The sequence below is a fragment of the Euphorbia lathyris genome, chromosome 3 (genome assembly GCF_963576675.1).
Source record: "Euphorbia lathyris chromosome 3, ddEupLath1.1, whole genome shotgun sequence".
Taxonomy (NCBI): Eukaryota; Viridiplantae; Streptophyta; class Magnoliopsida; order Malpighiales; family Euphorbiaceae; genus Euphorbia; species Euphorbia lathyris.
In genome coordinates this window covers 103183621-103201337 of record NC_088912.1, presented here as the reverse complement: position 1 = coordinate 103201337, position 17717 = coordinate 103183621, and the positions used below count along the sequence as shown (strand labels likewise).

General features: G+C 36.0%; 1 protein-coding gene and 1 pseudogene across 1 annotated transcript; one reads left to right on the top strand and one right to left on the bottom strand.

Moving 5' to 3' along the window:
- Positions 1 to 372: 372 nt before the first annotated feature.
- LOC136223847 (uncharacterized) lies at positions 373 to 4125 on the bottom strand (annotated as a pseudogene).
- A 7827-nt stretch (positions 4126 to 11952) lies between these two features.
- On the top strand, positions 11953 to 13403 carry LOC136222840 (uncharacterized). The gene is made up of 2 exons (XM_066010540.1): positions 11953 to 12113; positions 12170 to 13403. The coding sequence occupies exons 1-2, from the start codon at positions 11953 to 11955 to the stop codon at positions 13401 to 13403; spliced, it is 1395 nt and encodes a 464-aa protein (XP_065866612.1).
- The last annotated feature ends 4314 nt before the right edge of the window (positions 13404 to 17717 follow it).

The window sequence follows — 17717 nt, the reverse complement described above, 5'->3', positions numbered from 1 at the left end:
TTGAGGTGGCTTTAGGCAAGTACTATCTATGTGAATGAATATATAGAATAAGACCGAATTAAGTGTCAAATACCCTTGATGATATGGTCTTATTCGCATTAAGGGTCAAATTGGCTCCCAAAGTTTGTAGGCTGGGTCCGTTTAGCCCAAGTCGAAATTTAAGTATCAACTCAGTCCCGAAGTTGACAAAAATTGACAAATTAGCCCAAGTTTGACAAACTTTTAGGTATTAAAACTAATTGTTTTTTGGGCTAATTTGTCAATTTTTGCCAACTTCCGGACTGAGTTGATGCTTAAATTTCGACTTGGGCTAAACCAACCCTGCCTACAAATTTTGGGAGCCAATTTGACCGTTAATGCGAATAAGACCACATCATTGAGGGTACCAATTCAATTCCAAAAACTCTAATTACAACATAGACACTTGAACTATGAGAAGCCAATAGGACCTGTACAAATTCTAGTAGGCATCTACTTGAATTACCAAGGCAAAACAACAGGTCGGTTTCATAAGGATTGAATAAAACATTAGGAAAGATACCAAATGAAGTTCATGTTGGCTTCTTTTATGATTAACAATAAAAAGCAAAAGAATTGAGAAGGAACCAAGACGAAGAAATGATAAACAGTGAGCAATGCCAATTACCTTTCTCACATTTGAGTTCCACAGATGCATTAATTGTTTTTCATCTATGTTAACGTCCACGAAGTCATCAAACATCTAAAAAAGAGCATATACATCATCAATCAGATTATTCCAAAAATAAATTCAAATGAGTACAACATCATGAAGGAAAAAAAAAAATTAAACTGACAGAAATTCTTCCAAATTTGTTTATACTCATTTGATCTAAAGTTTCCATATGAATGAGAAATTAAATTAGTCCAACTTGAAGAGTGTAAAGTACACTCAGTAAACATTGTTAGTGGAGAATTTATTATAAATCATAGCAAAGCAAGTTCATCATATATGTAAAAGTTAGTTATTTAATAACACATTCTCATTATTAGTTTAATTTACATATAAATTGTCATTAGATATATCTATCCCTAACTAGGGATGTAAATGAACCGAGTCGTTAATGAGCGGCTCGAGGTTCAGCTCGATCGTGTTCGGCTCGATTTAAAATGAGCCGAGCTTGAACAGGGCGAAACTCGGCTCGGAAGCTCACGAAGTTGAGCGTACATTTTGAGACAAGCATTAAAAATCAGTGACCAATGGTGCATTTAACCCAAGAAACATATAAGACGCATTCATGCTGAAATACTGGATTAGGGAGAATAAATCTAATAAAATCCATTTAATAAATTTATGGTGAGTTAACTTATAACCATATAAAAAATAGGCTTTACACATCCCCAGCCCTCGAATTTGTCCAAAAACTTCAACTGACCTCCCGAACTTCAAAACGTTACAACTAACCCCCTCAACTTGCTTATTTCGAACAAATAACCCTTCAAATGCCACATGGCAGTGCGTGAATGGCAGTGGAGGTTAGTTGTAATTTTTGAAGTTCTAATCACATGCTGCCATGTGGCATGTGGGGGTTATTTGTTCCAAATAAGCAAGATGTTGGGGTTAGTTGTAAGGTTTTGAAGTTCAGGGTCCGTTGCAGTTTTTGGACAACTACGGGGGCTGGGATGTATTATGCCTAAAAAATACTATTCCTGGTTTGTTGGTTTAGTTTAGGAAGGATGGATTAGATAAGCATAAGATCACAGCATCAAGAAGCAAACATTAATTCTTTACCACAAGGGGAAAAAAAGTAATACAGCATATGAGGGGTTATTTGTTCCAAATAAGCAAGTTGTGGGGTTAGTTGTAAGGTTTTAAAGTTCAGGGATCAGTTGCAGTTTTGGAGAACTTCGGAGGGCTGTGGATATATTATGCCTAAAAAATACTATTCCTAGTTTGTTGGTTTAGTTTAGGCAGGATGGGTTAGATAATGCATCATATATCATGAAAATCCTAGGTAGCTATGAAGCACGGACACGGGTGCGGACACGGCAAACGGCATTTTTAGAAAATATGAGACACGGGTGCGGCGGGGACACGGCAAATTTTATATAATTAATTATATATATATTAGATATAAAAATATATAAAAAACATGCTAAATCACAAATCAGAATCGTGATGTTAGGAGAAGAACCTAGGAGAAGAATCGCAGCGCATGAGAAGGAAGAACCCAGGAGAGAAGAAATTGTTTCTGATTATTCCCAAACGAAAATGAAATCTTGATGTTAGGAGAACTGCGTTGGGGTTGAAATCGCGATTTGCGCAGGAAGGAGAGAAGACCTAATTCTAATTCGTGCGATAGAGATTATAATTTAGGATTTTTGACAAATTGCATAATTGATCCTTAAATTTTATAAAAAAATTTTAAAAAAACCCTAATTTTTAACTTTTTTTTACCCCAGCCGTGTCCCGCCGTGTCCCCATCCGTGTCCCATTTTCCGGCCGTGTCCCGCCGAGTCCCCGAGTCCGGCGAGTCCGACTCGGCCACGGCGACCCCAGGAAGAGTCCGTGCTTCATAGCTAGGTAGAAAGCAAAAATAATCAAAGCAGATAGCATAGCATACAGCCACTCTATTAATCATTTCAAGCTAAAACAAGAAATAACCTACTTTTATATTCATTCTCTCGTGTCGTCATCCTCATCCTTTTCCACGTGACTGATATAAAGATCAGCTACCAACTCCTCTAGAGGAATAGATTCCTCATCAACAGTGGATGCCATCTCTGAAGGTTGATGTTCTTTATTACGATATAAAGAGATATAAAACCTCATGTCAAAGTTCTCTTCCAAATCCCTTAAGAACTCTTCATATTCAGTGTTCGTCTTTTCCAGGTCATCTCTACCTCTAGACTCGTCAACTTCCATATTGAGAGACTTCAGCTTCCAAGAACGAGGCTTCCCATGTTTGCTTTGGCGTTTCTCTTCATAGCTCTTTCTTATCAAAATTACTTCAGGAAGAACTAAGTCTTCATACTTTTCTAGCTCAAAATTATTGATGTTGGCACCATACATGTCGTATCCAAGTGCTCGATCACCAGGTTTCAAAAGATAGCCAAGGTGTGTTTTCACCGAGAAAACAGTATCATTCTTCCCAAAATCTGATAAACGAGCTACTTGGAACTCAGTTAAATCATACATTGACCCTCTGATGTTAACTTTTCGACCAACATCTAAAACGATATACTCCACAAGCTGCCTGCTAGTAAGTAGAGACTTAAAAGGAGCTTCCAAATAGCACTGTAAGTGTTAAAGGATCCAGTAGAGCTATGATGTCTGTCACTTTTGTACAGATTACAATTGGACCGATATTTCCTAAGCTAAGACCAATATTTGGAGGTAGACAGATCAAATCATCCTGACAAATTGGGGAGATTTCCACAGAATAAGTATACTTGTAATTGAAGTTGTTACTGTGGCTATCTTGGGACACAAGTGTCTTATCAAGGCAACTCCTAACTGGTGCAACTTTACTTATAAATTCTAAAAAATTCAAAACATGACTTGGATGTCTGAAGAAAAAATCAATACCTTGATCCATCTGTTTGATTTTAATAGCATGGACAGCAGCATCATGCTTCAAAATCAGCTGTTCCAAGTAAAAAAATGTTCGCCTATGAGGAACATGCTGCCGAAGCTCAACAGAAGCAAGCCACCGATAAGGGTTGTCCTGAACTCCTGCGCAAGACTTGCACATCGTTTCCTCCTCAACAAACTTAGCAACAAATGATTGTTCAAGTACTACACCACTAAGAACCTCTTTCTGAATTGTCAGGCTCAGCTTGATTATTTTGGAATGTGGCCCAGTACAAATAAATTCTGCATCTACCATCCTAACATCTTTTGGAAAGTCCAATAGCTTTATACAATATGCCAACAACTCCTCGGACTCTAATTCGGCCCTAATCCAAGTGCTTGGTGGCTGAAGGTAGGTATCACACTTTGGGCAATGTCTAACAAACAATAGCGTCTTCAAACCTTCAGTTATATCAACTTCTGAGCACAAACAATCCACACACACATTAGCAGCATTGGGTTGCATAGGAATGCCACATTTACAACATAACACAGACATACCTGCTTCTTCAGCCATGGCTGTTCATGACATAAAATATACAAGAATTAGTACCATATATACTGCTGGAACCGATAAGCTCAAAGATCACAAGGAGAAAAACACAAACATGTGACCCATTGTCACTAGCCAGAAAGCATAACAGATGAATAATTACATAACCGTGTTTGCTTAAATCTTGCAATAAATGTAAGCATAGCAATTATTTAGCATTTACAAATAACAAGTCTTAGGATGGGAAAAATGATGCAAAATATATATATACTACTATTCACATCTCATATTGGCATACTATACAGAGTTCACACTAAAAGAAGTAGGCTTAATACATCATGCGCCCCCTGAACTTGTTCCAAAACGCCAACTGACCCCTGAACTTTAGAAATGTTTTATTGACATCTGTACTTGTTTAAAGTGAACAGCTAACCCCTAAAATCCATGTGGCGGAGTAAGGAGAGAATTTGGAAAAGTTGAAATGTGCACATTTTAAACAAGTTCAGGGGCTAAGACCATCTCCAACCCAACATCAAATTGATGTTGGGAAGGAGATTTGGTGATGGTTGGCTTTCCAACCCATCATCAAACCGTGTCCTTATTTTGATGAATACGGTTTTCTCCATCAAATTTGATGCAACATCAAATAATATTTTATTATTATTTTCTTACTTTTTTGTTTACTTTTTTTATATATAAATATAGTTATTATATATGTTGTATATAATATTATTATTTAAAGGAAATCTTGTGTTTGGAGTGAGGAAATGAGGAAATGGGTTGGAGCAAAAACACTGTAGCCACATCAAAATAGAGAAAGAAAATGAAGAAAATACGGTTTGATGTAGCAAAAATGATGAAATGGGTTGGAGATAGTCTAGTAGATCACTTAAAGAAAGTTAAGGGAGGCAAATATGTACCTTTTAGAGAGTCAATTGTTACTTTAATAGAAGTTTTTCAAAGTACAAGGGGGCAATTGACTTTTTTGGACAAGTATAAGGTACATATTGGCATACTATACAGAGTTCACACTAAAAGAAGTAGGCTTAATACATCGTGAGCCCCTTGAACTTGTTCCAAAATGCCAACTGACCCCTGAACTTTAAAAATGTTTTATTGACCCCTGTACTTGTTTAAATGAACAGTTAAGCCCTTAAAATCCATGTGGCGGAGTAAGGAGAGATTTTGGAAAAGTTGAAATTTGCACATTTTAAGTAAGTTCAGGGGCTAATAGATCACTTTAAGAAAGTTCAGGGGGCTAATATGTACCTTTCAGAGAGTCAATTGGTCACTTTAATAGAATTGTTTCAAAGTACAAGGGGGCAAATGACTTTTTTGACAAGGGGCTAAAGATGTATTAAGCCAAAGAAGTACTGTATAACAACTAACTCATGAATAATAGCTGCTGCAAAACAGCAAAACCGAATATGATGAAGCATAATTAGGCCTTATATGATTCATACACCAATATATGAATCATATATTGATTGGCACATATGATTCATATAATGGGATTGAAGGAAGAGAACAAAGTCAATAACTAAAGAAATTGGGATTGAGGATAAAATCATTTTAGTTATAAGTATAACTTATATATAAGTGTAAACTTAATTGTCTAGCTCAATGTTAAAAACCTATGTTGCACTGAAACAGAAACGGGTACAAATGCGGAAACCAGGAAATGTAATTTATAAAAAACATATGAAACGGAAACGTGAGGAAATGTGTAATAGGGACATATTTATAAATATTAAAAATATAATAATATATTTAAAAAAAAGAATAGGATGAAGAAAGTACAAGTTCAGTGGAGATTCAAGAGACAAAAATTATAGGAGAAAGAAATATAGGTAAGTTATTTAAATTGAAGGATACAAAGAAAATGATACAAAGAAGGAATTATCAGTCAAATAGGAAGTTCCAATTTTCCTAATCTTAGACCTTGTTTGATAAACCACTTAATTGCTTAAATTAAAATGTTAAGCACTTATTTAATTTAAGTGCGTTTGATAACGGTTGTTTCTCCACCACTTAAATTAGTTAATTAAGTTAAAAACCACTTATTTTGATAAGTCTAAATATTTAACTTAATATTTTAAGTTAAACATTATCAACTAATATTTTTTATATAAATTAAATCATTCAATATTTTCAGTGCTTATTTTTTCAGCACTTAATTTTCAGTTTTATCAAACAGAACCTTAAACCGAATAGGAATTGCAAAATAGAAAGTTTGAATTTCTAAAAATTGAAAGCACCGTTTCATATTTTGGTTAATTAAGAAAACGTGTTAGTATCAGTTTCTGAGAGTTCCCATTTCCTCTACTGGAAAAACTGTGAAAAGCATGTCATAATGGGTTTCCTTGCATCATAGTAAAAAACACACACCATACCCCAATTGTTTACAACCTCAGAAACCAATTCTACAATCTTTCAATTGCACACCTAAACCAATCCTACCATCTTGCAATTGCACACCTAAACTACCACACATACGATGAAGGCAAATGAACGAATTACACAATTGAAAAAAATTTGGATCGAGAATCGATTATATTATATGAATAAATATACGATGGTGTTGCTAACCGTTCAAGTTTGAAACGCATACATGTGTGATCCAAAGAGATCCAAAATCGGAATCGCAGGAAATAAGAATCCACTTTGCCACACATAGGCAAAAGATATTATACGTATAAACTCAAAGGTGCAGTTCAATTTTCAAATTGGAAAGGCATACTTATAATATAGGCACATTATATTTTCAATTTTCAAATTGATTGGCTCCCTGTCCTTATACTCTCCTCAACTTGCATAAAATGTTCAGTTACCTCTCTGAACTTGCGCAAAATATAATCAATTTGATCACTCGGTTACAAAAAAAAGTAAATTAAATGCGAAAGTTATATTGCACACATTTAAAAAAAAAAAGTAAAACACCTAAGATCGGGGGTATACGGTTCTAATATTAGAGAAGATAATTTTTATAGTTGAGCATGTAATAACTTATATTTTAACCTATTTTTTAATTATGTAATAACATTCTAAGATGTGGAATACATTTTCCGCATTTAATTTACTTTTTTGCAACCGAGTGATCAATTATTTACATTTTCCGAAAGTTCAAGAGACTAGCTGAACATTTTATGCAAGTTAAGGAAGCTATTGGGACACTTTAAAAATTCAGGAGGTCAACCAAATTTTTTGGACAAGTTCGGAGGGAAAATGATGTATTAAGCCTTCTAATGTTAGTAAAAATCGGATCCGGTCAAAAAAATCAGAAAAAATAAAGAGTTAAAGTTAGAGTTTTAATCGGAATTCAACCGGTATAAAATGATGTGAAAATTATATTTCTATTTATTTTTGAGGAAAAATGAATCAATAAATTAAGGAATCAAATCGGAACAAAAAGTATCCTGCAACCAACACGAAGCAGAAAAAGCAATGACTCGCTAGCATTGGAAAGGGCATGTCGTGCAACGACATGGGCACCCCTATTCGCTAGGCGTGGAACAAACGACACTTTGAAGTCGTGTCTTGAACCTAAAATAACTTTACAATCCTTAATAACAGAACCAAAGTCCGACAAGTCGGAATCCAAAGAATAAATACTATTAACTACTGAAAGGGAATCAGATTCAAAAATAACATTTATGCAATTCAACTCAACTGACCAAAAAATAGCTTCCCGGAGCGCCAAGGCCTCCAACAAACGCACATCGTCGCACAACAATGCTAGGGTGCTTCTGCAAGCCATAAACGATCCATCGGATGACCGGAGGGGAGCTCCTAGACCACCCCGACTCTCAGGACCGAAAACAGCAGCGTCACAATTGAACTTCACAAAACCGATGGGCGGTCTGATCCAGTGCGTCGAGATAGGCCGTCGGCTTGGCGCTGGATTCGATGACTCCGACGGAGGAATAGCTGCAAGCTGAGGTTGCAAGATGAGGGCGTCGTCGGCGGCAACCTGATTTGGAGCAGCTCCTTCAATCTGACTGGGGCCGTCCTCGAGACCTCCATTACGCGATGCGCGCAGTAGGCCTAAGGAGGCGACATCCGTGGCATTGACATGCTCGGCAAATGGCGGGCTGGACTCCTCCTCGACACCAGTGAAACCAATAGGACTAGCAGCAGCACCACGGACAGGGACAGCAACATCGATGAACCTAGAAGCAGCAGTAGGACCGCAGCTCGACGAACCAACAGCAGCACAACCAGGAGCCGCAGTAGGGCCGGCGTGCCGGGGGGCAATTTGACGCGTGAAGTACGCCATTCCGCTAGCTGCCGAACCGACATGGCCATGGCCTGGACTGGTAGTTGGATTTTACCCTCCCAGAGCACTTGGTTCCAGATAGTCCAAAGCATCATTGCCATCCTACAAGATGGCTCCATTCCCAAAAGAGTGAGTACCTACAAAACAGCATCGGTTAGGTAATCAGCTTGGAATATGTCCGTGTTGAAACCGGCAATATTCCAACATTCTTGGGCATAGATACATCCAACGAAAACATGATAATCGTATTCCACACCCACGTGACAGTACGAACAATGGGTCGGGATGGGCATGCCTCTCAAGGATAGTCGGTGTCTAGTGGCCATACATCCCGCTGCCAGTTTCCAGATGAACAGTTTAACCTTTGGCGGAACCTCCAATTTCCACAATTTCTCCCATCCAGCGTGGCCCGCTCCCACATGCAAATCACTGCAGAGGGCCCGATAACCCGATTTACATGAATAGATCCCAGACTTGGTATGATGCCAAAGCCACTCGTCCTTCACTTCTCTAAAAGGAAGAACCATTCTGCACACCACATTCACATCCGCCTCTAATAATAGGCCAACCATCTTCCCTCTGTCCCAAGTTTTCCTTCCTTGAACGAACAAGTCAGCCACCTTGAGATCACTTTGAACAATCCCAGGGCCTTCTTGCACTAAGAAAGGGGCACTAGAATTCAGCCACGTGTCCTGCCACATAGAGATTGTCCTTCCATCTCCAATTCTCCACCTCACTCCCAGCTTCAACACCTTGATAGCTCTCCAAACATAACTAGGTATATTGCCCAATTTGGAGGATAGGAAGGGAACCTGAGGAAAATATCTGGCTTTTAAGAGTCTCCCTACCAAAGTGTTTGTCTCCACTAATAGCTTCCATCCCTGTTTACCAAGCAACGCAAGGTTGAAGTTTTGCAGATCTCTGAACCCCAAACCTCCATCGCTCTTATTCATACACATGCGGGACCAACTGTGCCAATGGATCGATCTTCTACCTCCCGGTTTCATACCCCACTAGAATGAATTCATGATCCGCTCGAGCCCTTTACACAGGGATTTAGGTAACTGGAATACACTCATACAAAAAGTGGGAAGGGATTGAGCCACTGCTTTGATCATTACTTCCTTACCTGCAGTTGAGAGGAACTTGAAGCTCCATAAATTCAATCTTTTTCATAACCTGTCCTTAAGAAAGCTAAAAATTGCAGCTTTAGACTTGCCAGTAAGTGAAGGGAGGCCCAAATACCTGCCCGTGTCAAGAGGGTTGTGAACTCGGAGAGCGTTGCTAACCTCCACGCGCATCTCAGTGCTAACATTGGGGCTGAAGAAAATGCCTGATTTTTGCAGGTTAACTGCCTGACCGGACGCCGCTTCATACTCAGCTAGGATTGACCCAATGTTGTTACATTCATCTATTGAGGCCCTGAAGAACAAGAAACTATCATCTGCAAAAAAAAACAAATGGGTAATAACAGGAGCTCCCCTCGCCACTAAGCACCCGTGTAAAGCTCCTTCAGCTTCAGCCTTACAGATTAACTTGGATAGCACCTCCGCACAGAGGATAAAGAGGTAGGGGGAAATGGGGTCTCCCTGTCTCAAACCTCTACCCGAGGTGATGGGGCCCACAAACTGCCCGTTAAGCGACACAGAGTACTCCACAGTTGTTACACACAACATGATCCAGTCCACCCACAATAAAGAAAACCCCAATTTAAGGATAAGCAATCTCAAGAAATTCCAATCCACATTATCATATGCCTTACTAATGTCCAATTTCAGGGCTACCTCCCCTGGTTGCCTCTATTCTTCCTTTTCATGTAATGAAGGGATTCAAAGGCCACAATGATACTATCAGTAATAGACCTTCTAGGGACAAAAGCAGATTGGTTTTCAAAAACTATCTCAGGCAGTACTCCTTTCAGCCTATTGGCTAAGACTTTGGCAATTAACTTATACAAAACATTGCACAGGGAGATAGGCCTAAATTCCTTCATGCTTTCAGGAACGTCAATCTTTGGAATTAGAACAATAATCGTATCATTCAAATTGGTCAGAAATTCTTTTCGCTCGAGATACCCAATACAGGCCTTCACAATTTCTCCACCAATAACATCCCAAAAGGCTTGATAAAATCCAGGGTTCAAACCATCAGGCCCAGGTGACTTATCAGGGTGCATTTGAAACATGGCAATCTTAAATTCATCATAGGAAAAAGGTGCTACTAGGTCCCTGTTCATTTCATCAGATACTAGAGGGGCCATCAACTCTAGAGCATTATAACAAAGGCTACTAGGGCTGGCAAATAAATCAGTGAAATACTCATAGGCAACTCTATTGAGCTCAGGATTACCTTCAATCCATTGACTGTTGTTACTCCTTAGCCTGCGGATATGGTTTCTCTGTTTCCTGGCTCTTACACAAGCATGGAAGAACTTTGTATTCTGGTCCCCCTCTTTTAGCCAAAACATCTTAGCCCTGTGTTGCCAATGTGTAGCTTCCGCCTCAAGCACCTCATTCAACTCTCTTATAGCCTGGAAGTACCATCTCACCTCGTCAGGAAGCACACAGTCAACCAGATTTGCTAGCTTCCTCTTACAGGCCGCGATCTGCTTCTGAAATCTTGCCCTGTACTTCCGCCCCCATTGTTCCATATTACTTGCACAGGCTGAAAGCTTTTCAGTCAAATTTTGACCGCTGCCCATGGCCGGCCCTGGGCCTTGAATTTTGGGGCGCAGGCCCAGGGCCCATGAATATAAGGGGCCCCAAATTAATTTTTATATTTTAGTATATATATTTAAAAAAAAAACCTACCGTTGTTTGTTGTTTGCGTGAGCGTCGAGCTAGCGTGCGTCTCCTTCTTTCTTTCTTCCGCGATTTCTTTTGTTTCCTGCGTTGCGCGTCTTCAGCGAATTTTTCCACGATCTCTTTCCGCGATTCTCTCCTCAGCCGCGTTTTGTCTCTTCCTGCTTTGAAAACTTCCGTTGCTTGCTTGCTTGTTGCTCTGCTCCTCTTGTCCTGGTAAGTAAAAAACATGAATTTATAATTTATTTATTAGTTAGTTTTCAATTCAAGTTTTGCTGTTTTGATTTTTTGATTTTGTTTTTTATGTTTTTTGATTTTGCTGTTTATTTATTACTACTAGTTCACAAGTTTTGCTATTTGATTTTTTTACTTTGCTGTTTATGTTTTCTGATTTTGATTTTTTTATTTTGCTGTTTATAATTTATTTATTAGTTCAAATTTTGTTGTTTGATTTTTTGATTTTGCTGTTTATATATTTTGATTTTGTTGTTTGATTTTTTAGATAAGTTTGATATTTGATTTGATTTTGGTGTTTACATAATTTAGTTCAAGTATTTTGATCTTGCTGTTTGATTTTTTAAACTAGTTTATGTTACTGATATTGTTTATATTTATTAATTTTTTTTGAAGAGTCAAGCAGGAGCATCAATTTTTTTTGAAGAGTTCAGGGAACGTCTTATTATCAAGTCAAGTTATTAAAGTTTAGAAGAATCTGAGGGACATCTTATTATCAAGGTGTTATCTTTCTTTTTATATTTTATTTGAATTATTTTTGTTCTTAAATCATAAGATGTTGTCTAAAAAGCATTTGTCCGGAAGTGAAAAAAGAAAAAAGAGAAAAAGATTAGATGTTTTAGTAAAATCACAACAAGGAGCTATTGATAAATTTATAGTTAAGAAGAAAGATTCGAATGAGAATCATAATGGGGAAGGTGCAACTAATGTGGACGAGTCAATAGATAATTTGGTTGAAATGATATTAGTGACTATAATGCTAATGATTTGAGAGAGGTAAATGAGGTGTCTGAAAATCCCGATGTTGGTAAAGAACAAACAATCCATCCTTTTAATGATATTTATGATCCTAGAAATTGGGAAAGTCTTGATAATAAGGAAAGAGACATTTTAGTTGAAAAGGGACCTATAAGGGAAGAGAATTTGAGTTTTCCTTTAGACAAGTTGTCTAGACATTTTTCATATGCCTTATACTCTAGAAAACTAAGCAATGGTGAGATACGTGATAGAAAGTGGTTGGTTTATTCTAAACATGTTGATAAAGTTTATTGCTTTTGTTGTAAATTGTTCAAATCTAGTACGAACAAATCTTTGTTAGCAAATGATGGACATAATGATTGGAAGCATCTTGTTGAGAGACTTGGGCAACATGAGAATAGTATTGAACATATGAATAATATGAATACTTGGAATGAATTAAGAGTTCGATTGGATAAGAGTGTAACAATTGATAAAAACTTGCAACAAGAGGTTATGAAAGAGAAAGAACGTTGGAGACAAGTTTTAGTTAGAATCCTTTCTATTGTGAAATGTCTTGCTAAACATAATATGGCATTTAGAGGCTCTAATGAAAAGTTATACCAAGATAGCAATGGCAATTTTTTAGGATTGATTGAAATGATTGCGGAATTTGATATTGTAATGCAAGATCATGTACGACGTATTGAAAATCATGAAATTCACTATCATTATCTTGGACATAAAATGCAAAATGAGTTAATCTGTCTTTTGGCTCAAAATGTTAAAAATTCTATAATCAAGATAATCAAAGAAAGCAAATACTTTTCCATTATTCTTGATTGTACTCCTGATGTGAGTCATCAAGAACAAATGACTTTAGTAGTACGATGTGTTAATATGTCCGGTAAGAAGATAAAAATTGAGGAGTACTTTCTTGAGTTTCTAAAAGTGGATGATACAACTGGGTTAGGGCTTTTTAATAAACTTTTAGAAGTGTTGAAAGGTCTTGATCTTAGTGTTGATGATGTGAGGGGTCAAGGTTATGACAATGGTTCAAATATGAAAGGAAAACACAAAGGAGTCCAAACTAGGGTACTTGAAATTAATCCTAGAGCTTTATATATGCCATGTGATTGCCATAGTCTTAATCTTACTCTTTGTGATATGGATCATTCTTGTGTTAAAGCTATTTCTTTTTTTGGGGGTTATTCAACGTATATATTCATTATTTGCGGGCTCTACAAAAAGATGGCAAGTTTTTCTTGATAATGTTCCTGGTTTAACTTTAAAATCTTTGTGCAATACTCGTTGGGAGAGTCGGATTAAAAGTGTGAAACCTATTAGGTTTTAAACTCCTCAAATTAAACTGGCTTTGGAGGAATTAAAAAAAACTGTGATGATGCCAAATCAAAGAGTGATGCAGATAGTTTAGTAGATGCCATAGAGAGTTTTGAGTTTTTGCTTAGTATGGTTATTTGGTATGAAATCTTGTTTGCTATTAACATGGTAAGCAAGAAATTACAATCTAAATCTATGTGCATTGACTCTACCATGAAACAGTTGGAAGGTGTAATATTATTTTTACAAAAGTTTAGAGATGAAGGCTATGAATCTTGTTTGAATGCTGCTAAAGATGTTGCTTTTAATATGGATGTGGAGCCTATTTTTCCAACAAAACGTCGAATTACTAGAAAAAAACAATTTGATGAGAATGATTATAAAGAGGAAATTAAGACTCCCCAACAGTTATTTAAAGAAGAGTATTTTTTGATTGTTGTGGACATGGCTTTAGTTTCTTTAGAAAGTAGATTTGAGCAGTTAAAATATTTCGAAAGCATTTTTGGATTTTTATTTAATTCAAAAAAATTGAAATCATTAGATTCTAATGATTTAAAAAATTGTTGTGATAATCTTCACTTTACTTTTTCCCATGACGGTGTATCTGATTTTGATTTAAATGATTTTTTTCTGAATTGAAAGTATTGCAAATTACTTTGCCATCTGATGAATTAATGTCAACTATTGAAATTCTTGAGTTTGTTAAAGCTGCAGATTGTTATCCAAATGTTTCTATTGCTTATAGGATTTTATTAACTTTGCCTATGACTGTAGCATCAGCTGAACGAAGCTTTTCAAAACTAAAGTTAATAAAAACTTACTTGAGGTCATCAATGTCTCAAGAAAGGTTGAGTGGTTTAGCAATTTTATCTATTGAGAAATAAATTTTGGGAACTATGGATGTTGATATTATCATTAATGATTTTGCCTCTCGTAATGCTCGGAGAAGTAAACTTTTTTAATTATTTGCATACTTTGTTTTGTAGGCAATTAAAGATGATATTCAAGGTTGGAAAAGAGTTAGAAATTGAAGAATATCAACATAGAGACCGTTCTTTAGTGGTTTAGAATAATTTTGATTATGTTTAGTATATTTTGAAGTTGTATTCTTAATAATATTGATTTTGTTTAGCACATTTTAAAATTACAACATGTGTTTGGGGGTTGTTAGGGGGTGCCAACCTAGTTGGGATGTCCGACAACCTCTATTTCAACTTTTAAAGAAATTTTATTTTTTATCAATTTGGTATTAAAGGGCCCAATTTTATTCTGTCGCCCCGGGCCTACAAAAGGTCAGGAACGGCCCTGCCCCTGCCCATCGCTCAGCCTGCCTTCACCATCTCCCTAAAATTCGGCTCACGGAGCCATTCCTGCTCAAAACGGAAATGTCTCTGAACATGCTCCCTATCCGAATACGCAAACTCCATGAAAATAGGGGCATGGTCCGAGTACGGTGATACCAGGGCCCTGAGTCGATGATTTGGGAACTTATCCCTCCACAGGCAGTTAATCAAAGCTCTATCCAATCTTTCATTATATTTCTATTTCTATTTAATTTTATAACATAGTATAAATACTAATATAGTAAAATTTATTTAATATCAAAAATAATATTAATTAATAAATTAATATGAAAAATAAATATAAAACTTGAAAAAATATATTTTTAAAACTAATAATTATTATTTTTATTAATAACTAATAATAATTATTATTTTAATAACTAATATTAGTTTTATTAATAACTAATATATAAATATGCTATAGGATATGATTTAACTAGACTTTTAAGAAAGTTTAGATTTACCCTTAATATACGAAATTAATTTCTTTTAATATTTTTAATTAAGATCAATTTTATTATTACATAATAAAAGGTTTAAATGAGGTGAGTGAGTCCATATCAAAAAAAAAGGTTTAAATGGGTTGAATTAATCATTATCTAATCGTGACATCGTACTTTTCAAATATCGAGTATATCTAAAATATTTATTATGTTACTACCGTAGTTACAAACAAGTTGACAAAATGTCAACAACTAAATCTGCTACATAATTTAATCATAAAAAGATCTTAAAATGAGTGAAGTATTTATTGTATTGCTAACACAGTTACAAACAGCTTATCAAAATATACAAAATTGTTTCAACTTATCGATAAATTGTTTGAAAGATCACTCCGTTTTTTTTTGTTCGATGGGAATAAAATTGATCTTACTTGAAAACATTAAGAGTAAATTTGCACTAATTTATACATTATGGGTAAATATGCACTTTTTAAAAATCATAGAAATAAATTTAAACATTATCTATTTATTTAATCATAATATATTTTTGGGATAAATACCAAACTTGTCCATATCATTTTGAAAAAGTTCGTATTTACCTAAACTAGCTAGGCCCACGTCGACTATAGTAGGAATTGGAGACATGCACGCCTCATTGTAACCCATAAAAAATAAGGTACCAAACAAGCTAGTAAAATTAAAGAATCTCACACACTTCTCCACCTGGATGGCGTTAGTAGGGTATATGATACTCTTCATTTAGTGCTCATTCAGAGTCACTAGTTGTATCCTCTTTGATAGATCAAGGTACCCTAGCAACTCCCGAAAGTGCCTTCTATACTTTCTTCTCATAAAAGCATAGGTCAAAGGGTAGAGCACTCCCAATAAAGGACATAACGGTAATGACAGCAAAATATATTAGTGTAATGGTCATTTCACCCACAGATAGGTAAAATATATGTGTGGAGTCCATCCACCTTTTAATAAACACAATCAAAATAGCCTTGCATATATTAGGAGACGCTTAAGGAAACTAATCCATCATATTATTAAACTTGGTCACTTGGACTCGGTTCTTCACCACAATATGGAGGCAGGCCCATCACTCCCTCAACTTAGTAATGCCCCGATGTTTTTGTTCACTTTACGCTTTTGTATTAAAAAATGCAAAAAATGGAGTATTAAAATACATTTTTACATGTTCATAACATCATGCACGCATTTCTCGTGTTTACTCATGTTTTAAAAAATGAGTAAACATGGGACAAAAACATCTTTACACAAGTTTTGAGGCATTTTTTTTGCCCTTCTAGAAGTCAGGGGTGATCAACCCTAGAAGAGCCTGTAAATACTGATCACCTTTGTTCATATATTCATCCATATTTCCTAATAAAGGTCAATCGACCCTTGATTTTTACAAATCAGGGTCAATCACCCCCCTATCGCACAACTTATAGTTCCAATTTTTATACCAAAAACACTCAATCCAACATTAATCTAAGTAATTTTGGCATGCATTTATGGGTATATACTACCATTTATCCTAGCATGCATCAATCCGTGTTTAAAAACAATGAAAAGTGAGACATCAAAGAAAAACCAACTTGTTTTCTATAAATGTGCTCCTCCTCCTCCTCAAATCAAATAGGGATCGACTCTCCGTGTTTAAGGTTCGTAATCTTTTTTTCTGTAGTCTACCCAACTTTTCACCTATTGGAATCTTCATGGTGGTTGTAAGATCATGAACAAGTGCGTTTGGCACATTTGGGCATGGCATTATAGGCTTGGTTGAATCCCTTGATGGGCTTGAGTTTTGTGTGTGAGGAAGAAGATGAGTGCGAAGAGGCTGAATTCTTTATCCTCCCTACTCGGTCTTTCCTTGCAACTTTTTTAAGAAGAGAATCCATGATGGTGGAGAGGAAATGAGTTTTCTCAATTATCAAATGAAAGAGAAAAGCGAGGGAAATGAGAGGTTTTCAAAATCTACACGTCTACTTATAATTGTCCAATGAAGGCTGAGCGACCTTTACGGTTATTCAATTCTCATTAGATCTCATGAAAAGCCTTTTATGTTTTACAGGTGTTTAATCATTAAAATTTCCAATTTCACCATTAGAGAAGGGGAAATTTACTTTTGATCCTCAAATTGTTCCCAAGGGAAAAAATGAAAAACTTTCATCAACAACTAGAAGCAAAATCATTCATATTGGTTTTCAATTGAAGGGGCAAAAAAAATTATTGTCAAAATTATTTTATTGAAGAATTAATATGATCCGACAATAATATAGCACTTTCTCGGCAATAGAGACAAGAGGCAACTCTCCTGCATTCATTCTTGATTGATGGTGTTAGATTTTATTAATTAAAATTTTTATTTAGATTAATTTAATGTTACTTGGTAAAACTTGTTAAAATTTAGGCAAGTGGCTGGTTAAGTAGTTGCTTTTTCTCATTAT